The sequence below is a fragment of the Alligator sinensis genome, unplaced genomic scaffold (genome assembly GCF_000455745.1).
Source record: "Alligator sinensis unplaced genomic scaffold, ASM45574v1 scaffold1177_1, whole genome shotgun sequence".
In the NCBI taxonomy this organism is placed as follows: domain Eukaryota; kingdom Metazoa; phylum Chordata; order Crocodylia; family Alligatoridae; genus Alligator; species Alligator sinensis.
This window is the reverse complement of record NW_005842120.1, coordinates 839123-860894: the sequence shown is the minus strand read 5'-3', so window position 1 is coordinate 860894 and position 21772 is coordinate 839123. Positions and strand designations below refer to the sequence as shown.

The 21772-nt window shown below is 41.3% G+C and overlaps 1 protein-coding gene across 1 annotated transcript in view; it reads right to left on the bottom strand.

The window, feature by feature from the left end:
* Positions 1 to 21263, bottom strand: part of SYNE1 (spectrin repeat containing nuclear envelope protein 1) — a 522133-nt gene extending 500870 nt beyond the window's left edge. The window contains 2 exon segments of the mRNA XM_025205597.1: positions 19668 to 19943; positions 21228 to 21263. Coding sequence (XP_025061382.1) covers positions 19668 to 19734 — 67 coding nt within the window. The 5' untranslated portion in view covers positions 19735 to 19943; positions 21228 to 21263.
* Between the last annotated feature and the right edge of the window lie 509 nt (positions 21264 to 21772).

Here is a 21772-nt window from a genome sequence, read left to right as displayed (position 1 = left end):
GCCCCCCAGCCCCCGGCGGGCGCCTGGGGGGGGGTGCAGGCCGTGTCGGGGGGCAGGGGCCTGGTGGGGGCTGATGGGGGCTGGAACTGCATGGGTGGTGGGCAAGGGACCCACCCTTCCTGAGCTGCACAGTCCCCCCCTACTTACCTGGCACGGAGCCCAGGTCCAGTTTCCTGACTCCTGCACTGCTGCTTGCCCTGCATAGGCAGGCAGCGTGCATCAGCACCAGGGCAAGGGCCAGCCACAGAGATGGTTTGGCTGACTACCAGAGTATCTCTGTGGAGGACCTGGGCCTCCGGTTGCCTCAGGGCACATTCTGGGACTGTGCCCTACACCACTTTTTTCCCCTGGGGTATTTTTTGATACCTGGATCTCCAGGTATCAAATTCTGACCCCACGCTGCAAATATGCAACATGGGGAATGTTTTTTGTTCCCAGCATACCTCTTTCAGCAGCTCAAACTGGTTTGGGATGCTGCAGGAGACACGGGCACACTCATCTGGATGCACCCATTGAGAGCAAAAATGCTCCCAAGAGGGAGCACGTGTAGACATGTTCCCAGGTAGACTTACTGCACCATATTTTTACTGCACAGTAAGCCTACTTGAATTAATAGCATGAGTAGATGCGCCCTAAGGAGCAGCTGCCAAAAATGAGAGTTCTTTATATTTAACACAAGTTTAATTTGTAGAGAAAGCTATACTATGCTCAAACCTCCTATCAAGATTATCATTTTTTGGCAGGACGTTTATGTATTCTAGAAATATAAATAAAATTGCTACATAGCATCAATTTTAAATATAATTGATGCATACTAAGAAAAGGTTATATCCAAGATAACTCAAAACCAATGCCTACTTGTAAGTGAACCACTGGAATTCAAGAACATTAGCAATTTTGATACCACTAATATGGCTTGTATGTATATGTAGCCATATCAAGTGAAACCTAAATGGCATTAATATCCACTTTCTAAGCACCTAGAGGAGAACAAAATGAACAGGAACAGCCAGCATGGATTCACCCAAAGCAAGTCATGCCTGACCAACCTACCTTCCTTCTATGATAAGGTGATGGGCTCTATGGATGGTGTGGAGATGAATGGATGTGATATACCTTGACTTTAGCAAGGCTTTTGATACTCTCTCTCTCTCTCATAACATTCTCATTAACAAGCTAAGGAAATATAGATGACAAAAATACTGTAAAGTGGATACATAATTAGTTGAATCATTACACTGAACAAGTAGTCATCAATGGCTCAATGTTTAGTCGGGAGGAATCAAGTGGGGTTCCCCAGGGGTCTGTCCTGGGTCCAATATTGTACAATATCTTTATTAATAATGTTGATGATGGGATCAAGTGTATGCTTATCAAATTTGTCGATGACGCCAAATTTGGTGGAGTCACAGATACTCTGGAGAGCAGAGCCAGGATTCAGAATGACCTGAAATAACTGAAGAAATGGTCTGCAATCAAGCAGCTGAGATTCAGTAAAGGCAATTGCAAAGTCCTGCACTTGGGACAGAATCACTGCATGCAGAAATACAGACTGGGAAATGAATGGCTAAACTGCACTACTGCAGAGAAGAACCTGGAGAGTTGTTGAGGACCATAAGCTAAATATGAGCCAATGGTGCATCTTGTTGCAAAAAAAAAACAAAAAAAACCCAACATCTTACTGGATTGTATTAACAGGGGTATCACTTCCAAATCAAGGGAAGTGGTTCCTCTGCTCTATTCAACATGAATGAGGCCTCACCTGGACTACTGTGTCCAGTTTTGGGCCCCACACTTCAAGAAAGATGTGGACAGTTTAGAAAGAGTCCAATGCAGAGCAACAAAAATTATTAGAGGCTTGGGAGGCAAGACTTATGAGAAAAGGCTGAAAGAACTAGGGCTATTTAGCTTGGAGAAGAGAAGACTGAGGGGGGATGTTATAACAGCCTTCAAATACCTGAAGGATAATTATAGCGAGGATGGAGATGGGCTTTTCTATGTCGCTGTGAGGACTAGGAGCAAAGGCCTTGAGCTGCATCAGGGTAAATTTAGTTGGAGATTAAGAGTAACTTTCTGACTATAAGGGTGGGCAAGCACTGCAACAAGCTACCTAGAAAAACTGTGGAATCTACATCCTTGGAACTTTGCAAGAACAAATTAGACAGACACGTGGTTCAGAAGGTTTAGTCAGGCGTGATCCTGTGCCAATCAGCTGGCTAGCACTCCCAGCAACAGGAGCACACCAGTCTTGAAGAACTCTGGTGTGTTCCTGGGGCTGGGAGTCCAAATCAGCTGACTGACCCCCTAAGCCACAGGACTGCACTGGAGTGAAGGGTTCCAATGCATTCTGGGGGCTGGGAGCACCGCTCAGCTGACTAGGTCTTTGACCAAGGGGTGTACCAGGGGCCTGGCTTGCTACTTGTTGGTGCAGAGGGAGCCTGGGATCTTGATCCAGAGCTCCTCCTATACCAGCATTCGAGCACAATTGAGATCGATCCCTGATCCCACATCTCCTGCCATGTATGTGGCATGGCAGAAGGCACGATTGTTGGGATGGCAAATCAAATCCCATCCTTTAACTGAAAGTCTGTCAGTGGCCTTGGTAACCTTGGCTTTTTTCCATAGTTTGATACTGAATAAATACAGCATTTAGGTTCCCTCTCAATCTTTGATCTGTAGAATCCTGTGTGGGATTGATTTCTGCCTACCTAAAATATCACTTCTTCCATAGCACAAGCTCCTATGGCAGCTACATTCCACTGTAAAAATGATCTTGTCAACCAACACTGAAAGGCTTGTGACATCAGGAAATAATTTAATGAGAGCTTAGCCAAGACTACACAACACTTTACCATCAAAGATAAGAATGACAATGGATCTCTGTCACTGCATTTTGCAAGTTTATACAGACTCATTTCTTCATCCTACCTTTCCATCAATAGGTGTGTCCCCTGCTCTCTCACACACACTCACCCTTGTTCTAACTAACCACCTGTTTTTGACATCTGGGACGAGAAGCATGTATTGTATCTTTTAAAAATATTTATCTGGTAATTAAGCTATGGTAATCGGTATGAATATGAGAAACTAGATAGAAGGGAAAAATAACTTTAAAGATAAAATTTGCTCCTCAATTTTTTTCAGTCCAGAGACGTGAAACTCAGGTCACCATGTTTTTTTGTACAATTCAGAGAGAATCTGCATAACTTATAGAGGCAGTGGTCCAGTCAAGCAAAAGATTAACATGAACTAGTTCAGGGTATATCTTTTGCCTCTTCAAGTACCTTGCACAGGAGTAAAGTTCCTAAGTCCCACAGTCCAGAAGTCTCTATGGAACATAAGCATTCACATACTATTGTATGGTATATGGTATGAGAATTTACATAGAAGAATTACTGAAATATTATTGTACAAGAGGCACAAATCAACAAAACTTTTTTATCTTAGATATCTGCTTTTGAAGACACACCAAAAGTTGCAATGGAAACCATGTTGGTTTTAGTCTGTATTGTAGAAATCTGTGCTGACAGTAATAAAAGCAGGGAAAAGATTTATTTTCCTGATCAAATAAATCCAATGTTTTTCTTGAAAAAGGACTAAACAAATATACATGGATATACAGTTTTATCAAGGTTCTGAGAAGAAATAAAACCATCAACACAAGTATTTAAAACCATTTTAAAGGAATTTATTCTCAGACTATTCAATTACTTACAAATAAGGAATAGGCAACAGATTTTGTCCATCTAAGCAAATCTGTGCTTTTCATTATAAAAATAGAAGTGGAGACATTTATATTTTTGGTGGTTAGTTTTGGGTTTGCAACACTGTGTTTCATCCCAACATCCTCATTAAGTAGCATGGAAAATAAGTTTCATGCTTTCTTTGGAAACAACTAACTAGGTTCTGCCCTGTAACTTACAAGAGTTCAGCATAGTACCTTACTATTGTCTCCAGTTTTCCAAAGAAAAAGCTTAGTGGCTTATGTTCTTGATCAAATAACATAACGTACATCAGCAAGCTACTCTTTGTAACCATTCACTAACTATACTTCAAGACCACTCAGTGAATGTCTCCTTAAGGAAAAAAAATGCTAAGAAAATAGATACTATTATAACCAGGCCTGCTATGGCTGAGTCAGCATTTCCATTAAAAAATCCATTGCTGAGGTTTTTTTAACCAAGTCAGTGAAAATAACCTCAAGCTGAAACTTGGCACAAAGTGCAATTAGCTTCTGGTTTAAAAATTGAATAAAACCATCTCAGGTAATTTTAAATTAGAAAATGGCAAAATCAAACAGGTTTTCCTCTTGTTTCAAACACTTGAATCCCCTAAAATAATGTTTTGTTCTTTAAAAATATCGACACAGTATCAACTTAAAACATCATAATTTAAACTCATTATTAAGATCAGAAAAATACTTATTATATAGCCACAGAAACTCCTGCTTTCATATGAATTTTGGTATCAGTGTTGTATAATAATATTTTAACACCTCATTCAGGATTCTTATGATGCACCAAGTTAGTCATCCATTAGGATCCACAACAGAATACAACATAGCTTTGCAAATTTATGTGGTTTTGTGCTGCTGAGTAGATTTGTTTAAAACAGACCAAAAAAACCCACTATTATTCTGCATCAACACTGTCCACAATATAGGCATGAAAATTCCTGTATAGTAGGATTTGTCTTCAAGGTATCAGCTTGAGCTGCATGCAAAGGACTCCATGCCAGGTAGCTCTAGTTCAGTTCTAACTGAATGAAAGAAGCCATGCTGAAAAGCAACATAGGAGATACACAGAGTAATTTTATTGGCAGCACAGAGTCACTGGATTATTAGAATGATTAGATTAGTATCTGATGAGTTGTCATAACTTAAGCTTCTGCATCCTGCTTCCATTACTAGCAGCACGTAAGTTACAACTCCAGGCCCCAGTCCCCTGGTGTGGGGTATGGGGTTGGTGTGTGGGGCAGTGGGGGATTCCAAGCAGCACCTTGCAGGCTTGAACTCTGCCAGCCTGCAAGGGAAAAGCCACTGTTTCCCATGTTTTTCTCCTTTAAAGGATAATTCATTTTTAAAGTTTGTTTGTGACCCTTTTGCATATTCTTGTGACCCAATTTTGAGTCATGACCCACAGGTTGAGAAATGCTGAGCTAGAGGTTGTGAACAGGAGCTGGTTATAGGTGAAACTTGATCTAACAATACAGCAAAGACAAGTTCACAGTCTCAGTTCTGATCTGATCTTAGATGTGGGGGAGTGGGGACAGAAGGTGAATGTCTGTTCCATTTTAGTTTGGGTCAAAGTGAGAAGAAAATATAAATTTATGAAGTTAAGAGTTAGAAAAATAAGCAAAAAAAAATCCTATAGAAACCCTATCACAATACCCAAAAATAAATGCTATAGACAAGTACCTATAGGGCGCATCTACACATGCATTTAAGTGCAACTAAATTTACTGCACATTAAGCTTGTGTGCAGTAAGAGATTTTGGCAGGCGTCAACACATTCAATGACTTGGCACCAAGTCTGTCCCTGATCCTAGTCAGGATCCTTTGCATTCATGGAAAAACTGGTAAAATTTCCCTAGAAATTGTCCCAGCTGAAAAGAGACCAGTAATTCACATAAACCAATGTGAAATTCTCTTTCTGCAGCATCTGCCATATGTATACAGAAGGTGACTGACACTTTCAAGACCCATGCCATGAGTTACAGTGACAGTCCTTAACTTGAGATTCCCCTGGTTTGGCTAGTTTGTGTCTTAATCATAATAGTATTATAAATGGCTTACATAGATTCTGCACAGTCGGTTAAACCAATGTGCACAAAAGAAGGACTAATCCTCTTAAAATAACTAAACAGCATGTAACAAATAATGAAATATATTTCTACAAAATCTGGTGAAATAATAATAAAGAAATTACATGAATTTAAACCGTTGCATACCAATTAATATTTATGTTCTGTACATTAACATTTAAAACAATATCTCATGCTAAAACAATGGCATGAGCTAATGACTAGATTCTGCAGAGATGGGAGTATTATAAAGAGATAAGACGGACAGAGACACGGCTTTATCGGGGAGCAGTTTGTGCTGTAGGGTTTTGCTCTTAGGCAGATTTTGTGGCTTAGCGGATATAACTAGAAAATTAATTTGTTTGGACAAATAAGAATCCAAAAAAAGAAAAAAAGAAAGAAAGAAAATCACACCCAACTCCCTGACCCCCATCCTGTCCCTAGCTCCCTACCACTCAAAACACTGTTACATTCCTTCCTGAAAATTTTAACTAATGTAAATGAAAGGCTGTTACAGAGAACTAGTTGCACCTTTGCTGCCTCTTCTACTCTCTGTGACTGTACTTCCTTCAGGTACCTGGCTTCATGTCTTTACTTGTCCTGGTGTGGATTCCCACAATTCTTCTGCTGTTAAACTGGGTCCCTGAGCTACAGGCATCCCCCATGTACCAACAATGATTACTCAGCACACCCAACTGGAAATGGTCTCTGCAAGTGTTTCCTTTTGGATCCTGTGACAAATGGTAACGGTAAACAGACAGCTTTCTTAAAAGAAACTATTGTTTAATCTTGCCAGTAGGAACATAAAGCATACAAGATTTTTTTTTTAAAGTAATACAACTTATGTCTACCTTACCTAAACTGGTTGAAGTCTTTTTGATTCGCTTAGTCATAGGCTTGGAAAACAACTGTACAGCTTTGGAACCAAGGAAGCCGCATCCTCACAGTTTAATAGCTTGGCATTGACCCTTGCTGTATTTACCCAGAGATTATTTACCTTGTGATACAGTGATGATTTTTTTCTAGCTCTCTAACAGCTCTGCTACTGAATAAATTAGTATGTGCACAGAGTGTGCTTTCCCATAAACCAATATAGTTTTACAGTATTTGTCTTATTAGGCAGAGCACAGTGTTCATAATTATGGGTCAGCTACAAGTCCTTCACATAGATTCTAAAAAAAATACTAGATCTGTACTGTATAATTAACCAGTGTGAAAAATACTTTGCTACTAAGATCCACATAAAACAAATACCTACAACAAAGCCAAATATCCATGATTTAAAGAAATAGCACAGTTGCACTGTTTGTTAGGTTTTTAATCAAAACAGAATTCATATTAAAATATAAAACTTATCAAGAGTGGTATATATTCACTTTCCTAGCTTACTGTAAATAATTAAACTCCTATCAGTGGATTTGCAAGACTGAGAAGCAGCAGAGCCACTAGTGTTGTTTATAGACTCCAGCAGAAGCACTGAAGCAAGCTATACACAATTCATTATTGGAAAGTTTTTCTTGAAATTGAAGTGACTGGATTTTTCAAGGCCTAGTTTATAACAAAGAATCTGAAATGAACTGCTTGGATAGATAGGTCCTTAATGAACAAAAGCTTGTCTGAGTCTAAAATTAGAATTCTGTGATGTGACTCTCACAGAAGCCTGCAACAAAAACTAGGGTAAATCATTTGTTTTTACAAGTGTAATTTACAAAAAGTATTTTCTAACTAGAAATAGTGTAGGACAAAAATTGTTAGTAATGGTTAGGTGCTATTTTTGCATGCAAGTTTTAATCTTTCAACTGCATACTTTGAACTCAAAGACTAAATAATGGTAATGGGAAGAGCACACACCAACTGCAGAAACGTCCTTAGCCTGACAAAGTGTTTTTGAACCCGAAAGCTTGCTTAATAATTGTTTTCCAGCTATTTAAGTTGGTCTAATAAAAGGTATCAGATTCACCCAGAACCTTGTCTGCCTATGTCCTTAGACCAACACGGCTACAACCTACACCCCTGTAAATAATGGTAACAAAATTTCTAATTTCCACAAGAGTGGTAGACATTCCCCAGTAAAATGTTTTTCCCTTTACACTATAGTATAGCTAACAGAAGGCACATCTACATGAGACATTTACTGTGGAGCTGCCTAATTAGGTCTGCATTAAACATCTCTGTGTTAGGGCACACAAAACTAATAAACTCAGGATCAGGCTAGTACTTGTAAATTTTTTTGTGTGCAGCAGTGCACATGTAGACACTGCCTGGCTGGCTAGGGCATGAGTGTGCTTCAGTGTAAGGGCTTCATGCTGCCTAGCCCCACAATGAAGCAACCCCGTGCCCCAGCCAGCCCCTCCCCAGCACACTGAGACCAGCTGAAGCAACCCTGGGCTGCTACCAGCTAGGATGCTCCAACTGGGCTCAATGTGCTGTGCACAAATAAACTCTGCAGCAATATACTCTGGTGCTTTTGCTACCAGGTATCCTATTTGAATGTGCAACCGAGGGCAAAAAACTACAGAGCAATATGCTCCAGAGTTTATTTGTACACATTAATTGCATGTGTAGACATGCCCTGAGACTTTCTTTCATGTTCTGTTTTCATACCTTATTAATTAGTAACTGAGGACAAGAGCCATGTCATTTTGCAATTTCCAGTTCCTCTATTAAGAAAAGAAAAACCCTAGAGCTGAAAGTCCAAAAAAAGAATAGTATTTAGGGTGCACAATATCTGTTGTAAACTCACCAAAAGCAAATTAAACATGACATGAAATGTAAATGGTTAATTGCAGGAAGGTGCTTGTATAAAATAGCTTTATAAAGGTACAGTTTAATTTTATTATGTGTAAAATGAATTGTATACAAGTCAACTTACAAATGTAAATGAAATTGATGTCACAGAGCTGATGAGTACACATCAAAACCTGCCTAAAAATGAAGAGCATATCAACTTGATTTGCAAGACTGAGATTTGGTTTTTCAAATGTATAATCCCCCAATTCTACATCAAAGACTCAACCTTATTGCTAAACTCCTTTAGTTTTCAGCATCCCTGGAATATATAGTTGGGGTTTTCAAAAATAAATATAATTATGCAATTTTCATTCTCATCCACCTTCAGACCTGATGCTTAATTGCTTACACTTAACAGTCCTCAAATAACACCACCTTAAAATTCATCAACAAAAAATTACCAGTGTATGGCAATATTTAGCATCTCTGAATATCAAATATGTTTTAGTTTTAGAAGTGTACCAGTTCTTGTCAATAATACTATACAAGGTATATCCTCCTCTTTTAAATATTTTTTAAGTAAGCCATCACTCCTCTTTTTACTCCTTTATTTTCTTAAGAAAAAATATTTCTATTTTCAGTGTAAAACATCCCATAAGAATGAACCAAAACAAGGACACAGCACTGGTAGAATTTTGATAATTTGTAATCTAGTATAAACTAATAATACTTATAATAATAACAAATCCACTACTCTAGTGCTTTGTAGTCTGCTGTCACCAAAGCTAGTCTTCCAACCAGAAAAAGGAAAACAAGTTAACCAATTGCCCCTAGTCTAACAGCTCTGCTATCATCATAACTGAGGGTAGGAGAGAACTAAGAAAACTGAATAGGAACATATTGTTCTGTGTTCTCTGTAATTCATCCTGGTAGAAAAAGCTAAAGAACAGGATACAAGTGAAAAAAAATCAGCAGAGAGAGGAAATATTTTTAAACTTGCTCTGAGGAATTTATACATAATGGACATTTTTTTAAATAAAAAAAATCAATTTAAACAAAACATCAGAAAAATGCTGCCCCTTTAACTGAACTATGCTAAAATGAACATTTCATACCATATACTAGACTGACACTGAACTCCTGGTGAGGAGTGTATACACTGCAAACCAGTAAACCCAGGATAGGATATATTTTTTTATTGAACTATTTTTGTTGCTCCATATCATAAACCATTTCAATACAACATGACCCTTTAGTAATTTCTAGGACTCATTAAAGATAGTTTTGATTATCTTTTCCAAAACTTTCTCCTAGTCTATCTCTGCATAGATTTAATTGGATCTATGATTTCAGTGGGTCAATACCAGATTGCCATTTCTCAAGCTAGTTATTTAGCTATGGAATGTGCATATGAAAATCGATTTCACAACGAGCCTTGGCAGTTCCCCTTTCCCTAGTTTAATATTTAACCTGGTTCTGTCTGGCTACAGCTCAAGCCTAATAAGTGAAAACAATTGACTTATTTTCCTTTCTGTTTGTCTTGTTCATGACTTTCTACACAGTTCCAAGGCTGTAGTCTCTTTTTCTCTACAATGAATGTACCTGGCTTCCTTAACCATCTGTAGCAGGCTTGCCTTTTGGAGCTTAGGTTGAGTCCCAGGCTTGAAATCTTGCTGTTTTGATTGGTGGTGCCCATCCACCAATCAGGAGGCAGCAAGAGGAGTTAAGTCACACCCCTTTCCTGAGGGGAGGGGAAGAGGAATTCTCTCCCCACCCCTGACCTGATTGAAGACCACAACACTCAGGTCCAGAAGACTTCAGGGGCTGAGCCCTGGAGTGTATAAAAGGAGCTGCGTGCCCAGCATGATGGACACATCCGGGACAGAGAAGAGAGAAGAGCGGGGCTTAGAAGAGCTGAGGAGAGCTGCTCAGCAGGGTGAAGCAGTAGCCCAGAAGCGGCCCTGAAGACTTCCATCAGCAGGGAATGGTGGATGGCTCCAGCAGCTAGGCTCTCGGTGTGCAGCATGGCGCACAGCGTCCAGACCCTGGGAGCTGTGTGAGGCAGGTCTGCAACCTCTGGCGTGTGGCCAGAGACACCGCACACAGGCTGGTGTACCAAGTAGGACCTTTGGACCACTTGGGCGGCTCAGGTCCTCAACCCCTGGAATGAGGCTGGGAGCTCGGTGCAGGAGACACTGCACAGAGGGTCCGGGATCGGACCAAGCCTGGTGCTGCGCAAGGCAGCCCAGGCCTCCAACCCATAGCAAAAGGTTGAGTCCAGGGAGCCAGACGGTGCTTGGGCTACTGAAGCAGCAGACAGGGCCGAGCCAGAGGCCCCAGAAGCCCTGCATAGAGGAGCCTTGTTCCAGAGGACAGCGACGCCCACAAAGCCCACTGCAGGTGAGAGAGCAGCTTGGTGCAGAGGTCAAGGGCCACCCTCCAAGCCTGGGAGCTCTGAGTTGCAGGGAAAAGAGGATTCCCACAGGGGAGGGGGAGTCCCCCCTGGTTAGTTAAGGGCTCCTGAAAGTGGAGGTCCTACTGGGAGGGCCCCCCTAAAGTTAACAGCTTCCTTGTAGGGCTTGGGAAAAGCCCAAAGGCATTGGGGTTTTCCCTTGGGATTATGTTTATTTTGGGGTTTATCTGTTTCAGATCAGATACTTACCTGTGACTTACCTGTATCTGGAGCACTGGTATAAGGTTTTACGGCATTTACCCAGAGGGTATTGTTTATGTTATTTGTTTAGATATCTTATATATATATAGTACCCATGTTTATATTCATGTTTCTTTTCCTTGTGATAAGTTAATGTAAATAAATGCATATATAGTTAAGTCCCCTGACTGTCCTGACCTGGCTCTATAGGGATGGAGGGAAACTGGGCGGTCTGCAGTTCGCCCACAGCACACCTGCCAGCTAACAATCCTCTTCAGTTGGAGAAGGGGAGTATATACCCGAGTTACCCGGGCTACACATCCAAAATGTTTTCCAAAATTATCATAAACATTTATTACCCGTAACTCTTCCACATTGAAACAAGTATATTGATTTCCTGTTACGTAACGTATTGAGTGTAACATTATTCAGACAAAAGTCACCATTTGAACTTCCTTCTTCTTTCTTCCCTTTATCCAAAACTAAATTTTTTTTGCTATTCAAGAACCTTTAGGCAAGTGCTATCAATCATAAGTCCTTTTAGCCCAAATCTAGTACGTAATAATATGGATGGAACAATGCAGCTTATTCACTTCAGAAAGAGAACCAAGTTAACTGAGCAGTTGGAGTATTTCAGAAGAAAACTCATGAATCAAACCAGAAAATTTCAAGGATTCAGAAAATTCCCACAAAGGAAAGTCACCAGAGACAAAACTTAGAAGTAGCATCTATTTGGCACCAGGAGGAGAGGCAGCCCTGGCAAGAGAGCAAAAAGGAGCTAAATGTGATCAGGGACTAAAAAAATCAATTGTACAAGATGCTGAGCATTTTGGCCATGATCTAGCACGTTTAAGCCCATGCATAATGTTAAGGATTGACTTCAAAAGATGGAGTAACAGTTCATTAGTAACAATGAATGGATGCCAATACAATATTAGGCAAGCTTGGCAGTTTCAAAGTTGTAATTAATGTTTTTCAAGTGATTATCCCTAGGAAGTGTGTGAGAGTACATATATGTTTTACTGATTTGTAAACAGGAGGGGTAAATACACTCACATAATAATCCAAACCAAAAATCAAGTTATGAATTCACCTAATTGGCTGTGCAGGTCAAATCAAAACCAAAGCACGGCATATCATGCACAGTACTTTGGGTGTGCTAAAATTAGTGTGTCAACAGTTTTCAGTGCCTTCGGGGGGGTTTCTTAAATTTAAACAAACAATGTAAAGGAAGCACATGCTATTGTGTATTGTCTTTACATTTTTACAAGTATTCCAATAAAAATATTTTCTTTCCACATAAAGCTTTGAATTTGTTTGAATATAACATGTAAACTACATTAAATGTGCTGTATTTCATTTTTTTCCTAATCAAATATTTCACTTCAAATATGTGTGGCTATTGGGACATAAAACCAACATGGAGGTACTATTTTAGTTTTGTTTACTAAATATAAGTCAAGTAGACATGCTAAATTAGATCATGCTCTATTTAGGGCACTGGAAAATTTTCCGGAAAATTTTCCAATTTAAAATTTTCCGGAAAACCCATATCTCTGTCAGTGACAAAAAAGGTATCTAATACCTGATCTAGGACACCTGTGCTACTGCTGTGAGAAAAAAAGAACAAAAGAAAAACAGAAAGAGACAGAGAGAGAGAAGGAGAGAGTAAGAGAGAAAAGGGAAACGTATACAGAAGAACTAACAGTACTTTAATAATTTTATGAAAGGAATGTCATCATCACTTACAGTTGATCACATATGGCAGAACTGTCCAACTTTTAAGCAGCTCAGGGTCTAATACCTCATGGGCCGCATCAGTGAGGGCTGTACACCCATGGGTTGCACAAGGGTGAGCCACATGCCTCACCCCAACCTACTTCAACCCATGCCCATGTGGCTCTAGGCTCACCCTCTGCTCCTAGTACCAGACATCACACTGCCGTGCCACCAAGGTTCATAGGTTCATATTAAACTAGAGAAAGGGGAGCTGCCAAGGCTCATTGTGAAATCGATTTCCATATGCACAGACAATGCTAAATAACTAGCTTGAGAAATGGCAATCTGGTATCGACCCACTGAAATCATAGATCCAATTAAATCTATGCAGAGATGTAGGGTCAGAAGGGACCTGAGCAGATCATTAAGTCCAACCCCCTGCCTGGGCAGAAATGAATACTGGACTCATATGACCCCTGGTAAGTTTAAGCTCATATGACCCCAGCTAGGTAAGTATCAAAAGGCCTCCTTTTAAAGACCCCTAAGGTAGGAGCCAGCACCACTTCCCTTGGAAGCTGGATCCAGATCCTGGCTGCCCTGACTGTGAAGTAGTGCCTCCTGATATCTAGCCTGAACCTACTTTCAAACAACTTATGGCTGTTATTCCTTGTTATTCCAGGAGGTGCTCAGGGGAACAGGGTCTCTCCCATTCCCCTCTGGTCCCCTCTGGTAAGTTTACAGACAGACACTAGATCCCCTCTCAGCTTTCTCTTCTGAAGGCTGAACAGGTTCAGGTACCGTAGCCTCTCCTCGTAGGGTCTGCCCTGCTGTCCCTGGATCATGTGAGTGGCCCTCCTCTGGACTCTCTCGATGCTGGCCACATCCCGCCTGAAGTGCGGCACCCAGAACTGGATGCAGTACTCCAACTGCGGCCTGACCAGAATTGCATAGAGGGGGAGGATCACCTCCTTGGACCTGCTCATGATACATCTGTGAATACATGACAAGGTGCGGTTAGCCTTCCTGACCGTGTCGTCATATTGGCGGCCCATATTTATCTTGGAATCAATAATGACTCCAAGATCTCTTTCTGCCTCTGTGCTTTTGAGAAGGGAGTTCCCCAGCCTATAGGTATGCTGCTGGTTCTTCCTGCCCAAGTGCAGTACCCTGCAGTTGTCAGTATTGAATCCCATCCTATTCTCATTCGCCCACCCCTGTAACCTGTCCAGGTCCAGTTGTATCCTGTCCCTCCCTTCTAGCGTGCCCACCTCGCCCCAAATCTTGGTGTCATCAGCGAATTTGAACTGGGTGCTAGTCGCTAATAAAGAAATTGTATAATACAGGCCTGAAATTGAACTGTACGGGCCCCACCTGTTGTAGGGACAATTAGCAAAAGCCAGAGGAGGGAGGGAGAGCCTAGAGACTCCACTTCCTGTTGTAGGGAGCCATAGAGAGTGTCTGGGCAGGAGTCCTAGGGCTGCAACTTAATCTCTTGCAGGCCACATGCAGCCTGCAGCCCACCAGTTGGATAGCCCTAATGGTGTTAGGTAATTTAAAGTAATATTCTGCCTGGGCTATGAGGAGATTTGGTCCTTAACCTTGAGGGGTGTTGGGAGAGTCCCAGTAGTTAATGCTCTCTCCGTTCAAACTTGGGTTTCGTGGTCTATTTCCTTCCCACTACTGCATTCCTTGCTGAATGACAGTGCTGTTTTCCTTCCAAACCCAGGTGGTGTTTCTCCAGCACCACTAAATCTGTTAAGACAGAGACTGCAGCAAAAGACTCCCACAAGCTATGCTCCATTCAGGGACCTACAGGCAATCAGCAAAACCTAGAATGCTGGTGTGGCCACTGGGGCAGGGCCATGATACAAGTTTCCTTAGTGTGCACCAATTCAGTGCAACCCCTAGGAAGAGTTCCATGGAGTTTTCACTGTAAATCAAAGCTGTTCTTTTCCCAAGTATAAACTGCAGGGAGGCCAGTAGTGGAATCTGCCTGCTCTCTAAATAAACAATCTGCCTGCTCCTTTTGATAAATCAAACTGAACATTGCATGGTATACTGAAATCCCAGAGCACTATCAAAGTAATAATATACTGTATTATGGAGAGGTAAAATACAAAACATCTTCACTCAAATGTTATTACCAAATCAGGCTTAGTAGCCAAAGTTATCAGCTCTACTTAAAGTATTTAAAATTGATTTCTTCTTGTTTTTATGTTAACATTTAGGAATGTAAGGCATTTGTGTAGCTATAGAAAGCTGTTATTGTATATTGTCTAACTTTATCCACTGGAGAATTAGAATTGAGGTTAAAATATAGGTAACAATTTCAAAATAGCAATTAGGTTTGCATTTTTAATCAAACCAGCAAGAAGCACTATATGTGACAGCACTGTAACAGCATCTGCTGCAATGTACCAGGCATACATATAGAAATTAATTCAATTTTCCTGTCTTACTGGCTGGAGCACCCCAAAGACAAAAATCTATTAACATAATATTACCCAAATAATTTATTTCTTCCTAGCTGACAGAGAGAAGCTACTAAAATTAACAAATTAGAGGAAGGAGGTTGGGGGAGAGGGGACAAAACAACAGACTGCAATAACAGTATAATGCACTGACTTTGATATCACTTTACATGCCAGTAAAACCAACTCAGCATATGCAAATGACAAGGTCAGAAAGAACTGGGGCACTGTCATTTATGTAACAGGACTGTGTGGCTGCTTCCTGACAATTTTCACAAGCATGACTGCACAGCTTTAATTCTACTAGTGTACCACTACAGGAAAGAATTAAATTATATCCATGTCAGGCTTAGAAATAGAAAGACATGAGGAACTAGAATCTACCAGAGTTGTCTTCGGTACTTTTTATTTTTATTTTTACCAGCAGTTACTAGTGCTGTGAAAGGCATGAATCTTTGACTAGCTATAATTCTTCTGCGTAGGAACACAAGTACTCTTGTATTTCTGGTGAAACTTGTCTCTTTTAAAGGCCTAATCTGCAGTACTTACATCAATTAGCACTTACTCCGGCAAGTAATTCCAAGGACAATCACAGAGACCTTAATATCATGAATGTTATTCAATAGAATACAGTGGCTGATAGAGCAAGGGCTGGATGGAGTCAGAATGTATTAGATTATAAATAGAGATCTACCTAAATCGCGGTGGAAATGCACTGCTCAGCAGTTCCTTTAATCTTGCTCTTTTTGCCACATACCTCACCACACCACTGATAGGCGGAGGGGCCTCGGCAGCCCACCTGCTTGCTACTGATTGGCCAGGAGGCCAAAACTGTGGTTTTAAATATGCCGCTGTTTTTGCCTCCCAGCTGATCAGCACCAAGCAGCAGAGCCACCAGGGTCCCTAGGCCAATCAGCAGCAAGACGCAAAGACCACAACATATTTAAAACCATGGTTTCTGCCTCCCAGTCAATCAGCAGCAAGTGGCAGGGCTGCTGGAGCCCCTCTGTCAATCAGCAGCAGGAGCAGGGGCACATGGTGAAAAAAGCGAGATTAAAGGAGCTGCTGCACAGCACACTTCCACTGTGATTTCAGTAGGTCACTAATTATAAATACGTAAATACTGCTACAAATAATAAACTGTGGTTACCGAATCTCTCTCCTAGCTCCAGGTCCGTCATATGAGATCACTGTAGAAGAGTAGGTCCAATAATGACTGTTAGAAGTTAATTGTTGCAATTTGACCTAGGAAGGGTTCAACAGAGTTACATCTCCCTCTCAAGTAAATTGGTGAAGATATTAACCCTGAAAAATCAATGCAGTGAGTACAAAAGTTCCCCCATCCTTTGACATGTTGTAGCCTGCTTCCTTAGGATGTGTGCTGATCAAAGGGATATTGATTCAGACCCTCATTTCACATTTGCCCCCAGATCTGGTCTGAAGAAACAGTTCCTATGAAGGCCTGAATCCAGGGGTTGACATTGTGTTGCCTACATATGTGCCTGCTAGAATATAAAAGAGATTCCTTACATGTCCCAAGCTCAGCACTCCATGTACCTTCTGAGCACTTACCTCCAGCTCGTGATATTAGTCATTTAACTTGCCTAAAGACTTTACAAATTTAACACTTCCCTGCATGTGGCAGAATCACTGCATGTGGCAAAATCATAATCACCAAGCAACAATGCCTGATAATTTAAAAGTAAGATTTTTTTTTATCCTCTTCAAAGATAAATGATCACCTCGGAGGTGACATTTAATGGGTCTATTTACATAAAATATCTCCATGAGATATTTAAAAAATTAGGACTTAAAAATCCCTACCAGTAAGAAGACCTCACTGTGGTTTGTTTTGGTTTTTTCCCCTTCTCCCAAATACTTATGGGCAGACTGCCAGGTAAACATGAGTAAAACCCAGTAGAGAGAGGCCAAGAGGATTTCCACGTGCCTTCTGCCCTCTTCCTCTCAATGTACCATGAGGTTCCCAATGGCTTTCCCACTGTCAGTACACCCCACCACTGCCCCAGAAAAGCACGAGAGTTAAATACAGAAGAAGGTGGTGATGTAGGGTACAACAGGTAAAGTGGTGGCTCTAAAGTATCCCTCTGAACAAAGAGATACTTGTCATGCTGAGCACTTAGCTTCTTCTACTGACAGTGAAGTTGCAGGTGTTCAGCCCCTGACAGAGCAGGCCCTGGGATTCAGTGACACCGGACAAGGATCACAGCTCCAAAATCTTTTACATTCACAAACCTGCTCTCATATGGCTGTATCTAAATTGAGTAAGATGACTGAGTGACATGAGGACTAAAGGAGGTCTGCGCTGCAGATTGTCTGCTCATCCATAACGCAGGACCACAAGCTAAAAAAGGCTTATACTCAAATGACTATAAATCTTGGCAAATGTGGAATGTTTATTTAACTACTGCTTCTGCAGCAGAAGCCAGATCCTAACAATACCAGTCTGAATTGCTCTGATTTGAGAAGCAAGGAAGGTACAAGACATTTCTTAAGAGCTTTGGCTATGACTACAAATTAACAAGCAACACCAAGTCCATTTTCAGCTAAATACTTTGTTCATCTCCTAAACAGTTTTCATACATAATGTTAATTTGTTACTGTCGCAGGGCACTAGGGTGTCCTGCTCCTTTACAGAGCTGAAACTGCTAGGGGAAGAGCCCTAGCAGTGAGTTGGAAGCCCCAGCTGCTGGCTACCAGGGCAGGTAGAACGAGCTAGTGGCCTACACCTCTCAGTGGTCAGCTGACCGGAAGGGGCAGGGCCTGGCTCATATATAAATCCCAGGGCTGTGGCCAGGAAGGCAGTTTCCTGCCGGCAGCCAAGGGGGAAGGAGCTCTCCCAGAGCAAGCAAAGGGGGAGAGGCTTGACTGCATGAGCAGCTCCTGATACTGTTGTGGGACGGAGTATTCCCCAGTAGGGTTTGAGTGACATTATAGCAGGGCAGCTTGAATTTATGTTACAGCCCAGGGGCTTGTGTTTTGTTTATTGTTGTATAACACCGGTGGTTTGGGTGAGGCTATTAGGGGAAGGAGGAGGCCTCACTGTGGAGGCCCACATCAGAGTGGGGACCGCGGCGCCAGAGAGGGCGCGGCATTCAGGGTGCACAGACCCCGGCACCAGGGAGGTGCGGAGCAAGACCGGGCGGTGGAGAGCCCAGGGAGGACAAGGGACCCAAACTGCAACAAGGCCCAGACCAACAACATTGGTACCATCTGTGAGGCTTGGGGCATGGTAAAGGGGTGGTTGGAGCCACGCATAGCCCATAAGGCTAGGGTGCCCCAAAACACCCGTTGTGACATCTATCTTGGAGCAGGGCCCACCAGGGGTCCAGAAACCCACAGGGTCCAGAGAGTCAGTCAAGACCGTGTCCAAGAGGACAGAAAGGCAGCCTTCCTATCAATCATTCAATCAAAGATGTGGTAGGTGAGAATAGGGGTGCTCATTGAGCCAACTTGGCATGGTAAGAGAGAACTTGGCCTTGAAGAGATCACGACCATCCTGCAGGACTCCATCCCGTGACAGTTACTTTTGTTTGAAGTTTTACATGAGGCTAGACAGTAAAATCTTGTAGCAATTTTGAACATGCTTATTAGCTTTTTAGAGAGTAAAACATATGAAAAATCATTATAAAAAATAAAACCATACAATGGCTAGTGGGTTAGGAAATTATTTATCAATGGCTAAAAGGTTGGAAACAATGACTTGGCTTTTACACACAGGTTTAGACTGCATCCCTTGCACTCTTTGGGATGGACATTCTTAAAGCCATTCTACCTGCCTACTCTCACTTGCATTGCCCCAAGCCAAAGCCACTCAAGATGTCTGTTTTCAGCAAGTTTGGCTGCTTCTAGACATTTAAAAAAAACAACAACCCATACTTTACTTAAAACTCAACATGCCCTCACACCAAGTCCAGCACATGCCTACAAAAGGCATCATGAAATAGCTGAAGGTGACAAAGCAAGTTAGCAGCGGAATCAAGAACAAAATCTAGGTCTCTAAGGGGACAATTCAGTGACCCATCCAATAGACCATGCTGCATACTGCTTGCTTTTAACAACATTAATAATGTAACTCCAGAGGAACTGCATAATCCAAGATCTGAAAACACATCATAAATGAATACTTTCCCATATCTATGTAGAGAATGCTGTTTTAAAAGAAGAAAAGATTTTAAAATAGTTTCCTGGCCTTTAACAATACTGTATGTGAAAACAGGAACCTCACCATATGAGCAAAGGACAGCCATGGCCATCCAGATTCAGTCACTTACCTTGAAGCCTCTGCATGACATTAGCAATATCTCTTGGAGATCTTGACATTAGCCTTGAGGTGGCCATGGTCTCTTTGATGCAAGTATTCTTTCACTGACAGAATCTCCAACAAAGCTGCAGACCACAAGATGAAGAATTTGAACTACTTCCTTTTAAAAAGCATCACTTGGCTCTAGCATAGCATGGCTAGGAGTGAGTCACAGCTTTTACCCAGTGAAAGCAAGCATATAAAAGTGTGCTACAGCACTGTCCTTCTCTCAAAATGCCTCAGCAGCCTGAAAAAAAACCAAACAAGAACAAGGGGTTAGAGGAAACTTGCTTCAGTTCCTGTACAACTAAGAACTAATCTTATTAGCTATTCTATCACATAACGGGTGGCATACATAACAAATATGCTATCATTCAAACCAGAGGCACAATTAACACTGCTCAGCCATCATCACTTGAGCAATAAGTGTAGAAACAAATTATTAAAATCAACTGAAAAAATGCCAAGCATCAGTGCTTTCTGTGACAGTGAATACAATTTCAGAAAGTGACACAGCTACAGAACAAGCAACTGTAAAATAAGATGGCAATGAAAGGAAGAAAAATAAGTCTCCCTGAAAAATTTTAGATTCTCGGTAAATTTCATCCGCTAAAAACAACAAGTAATAAACCTATAATCAGGAAAAAATGTTAATCCCTAATTCCACTAGACTACCTCCCATAGTCTGAAATGTTATCACTTTGCATATTATAACTTTTATATAAAATTGCATCCAGTATAACAATTGAAACAAAGTTGCTTTTTAGTCAGTTGGCATACAAGTTAAATACAAATAACATTAAAGACTCTTACTGCTGATACTCTAATTTAATATTACTGTAACTCAACTGAAATGTACTGCAGTATAAATATACACTGACATTAGACCAAATCAGGCCCCCAAAAGAATGCTGTGAAACAATGTCTTGCCTTCTGAAAAGCAAGAAGATTTGTACTTCCAGGACAGCTGATTGGTCACTGGAAAATAAATGGGGACCCAGGAAATGTTTCCTATCTTGGTTCATATATGCAGGACTGAGTGAAGTCTGCAAACTTGTCCATGACCCTGGATAAATAGTCAGGCAGCTGGCCCATGCTGAGAAATGCGATGCCATAGTCATACCACTCTTGACCAAACTACCTAGATTAAATTTAGCTTGTTTTTCCTCACATGAGCTACAACCACACCTTTTGACTGCCTTGTAAACATTCTCATAGTCCCTTCAGCATGGTCAAAGCAGTGCTAAGTAGACAGAAGAGGGATTCAGGACCATGTCCATTATTCCTGTTTACACATCTGTGTTCAAAATCTCATATTAAACACAGTGGGTGCATCTACACGTGCAATTAATCTGAAGCAATAAACTCCAGAGCAGTTTGAGCTGGAATATACTACTCCTGGGTGCAGTGTCTACACGTGTTTAAACACAATAAATTACCCCAGCCTAAGATAGAACTGTCCCAGACAGTGTAGACGCAGCCCATGTATAGATGCAGCATGTGTAGACGCATCCCATGTGACTCTGCAAACCTAATTCTCTTCTGATTCTTCTAGCTTCACATCAGGACGCCTTCACTACCTTGGTGGAGTCATTTCTCACTGTACCTCTTCACATGAGAAAGCAATCAAGTTCTGGAACCCTGTATAAACCAGAAATATAGATATGAACTAGAAATATATGTAACAATACGGAGTGGGTGAGTAAAAAAGGATTTACGCTGGAAATGCACTACTAACATTTGAACAATAATGTGGACAAAGTGCAGACCTTTTTAATAAGTAGTTGGATTAGATCCTATGCAGAGTTAGCTGGCATGGTATTAATAACACTTCACTAGCTGGCTTATAGCTGAGTTCCAGGATTCATAGATTTCATAGACATTAGGCCTGGAAGAGACCTCAGAAGATCTTTGAGTCCAGCCCCCGCCCCAGGGGCAGGAAGTCAGCAGGGGTCATAGGATCCCAGCAAGATAAACATCCAAATTTCTCTTAAAGGCGTTTCAAGTAGGTGCTTGAACAACCTCCGGCAGCAGTCTATTCTAGACCTTGGGGGCTCAGACAGTAAAGAAGTTCTT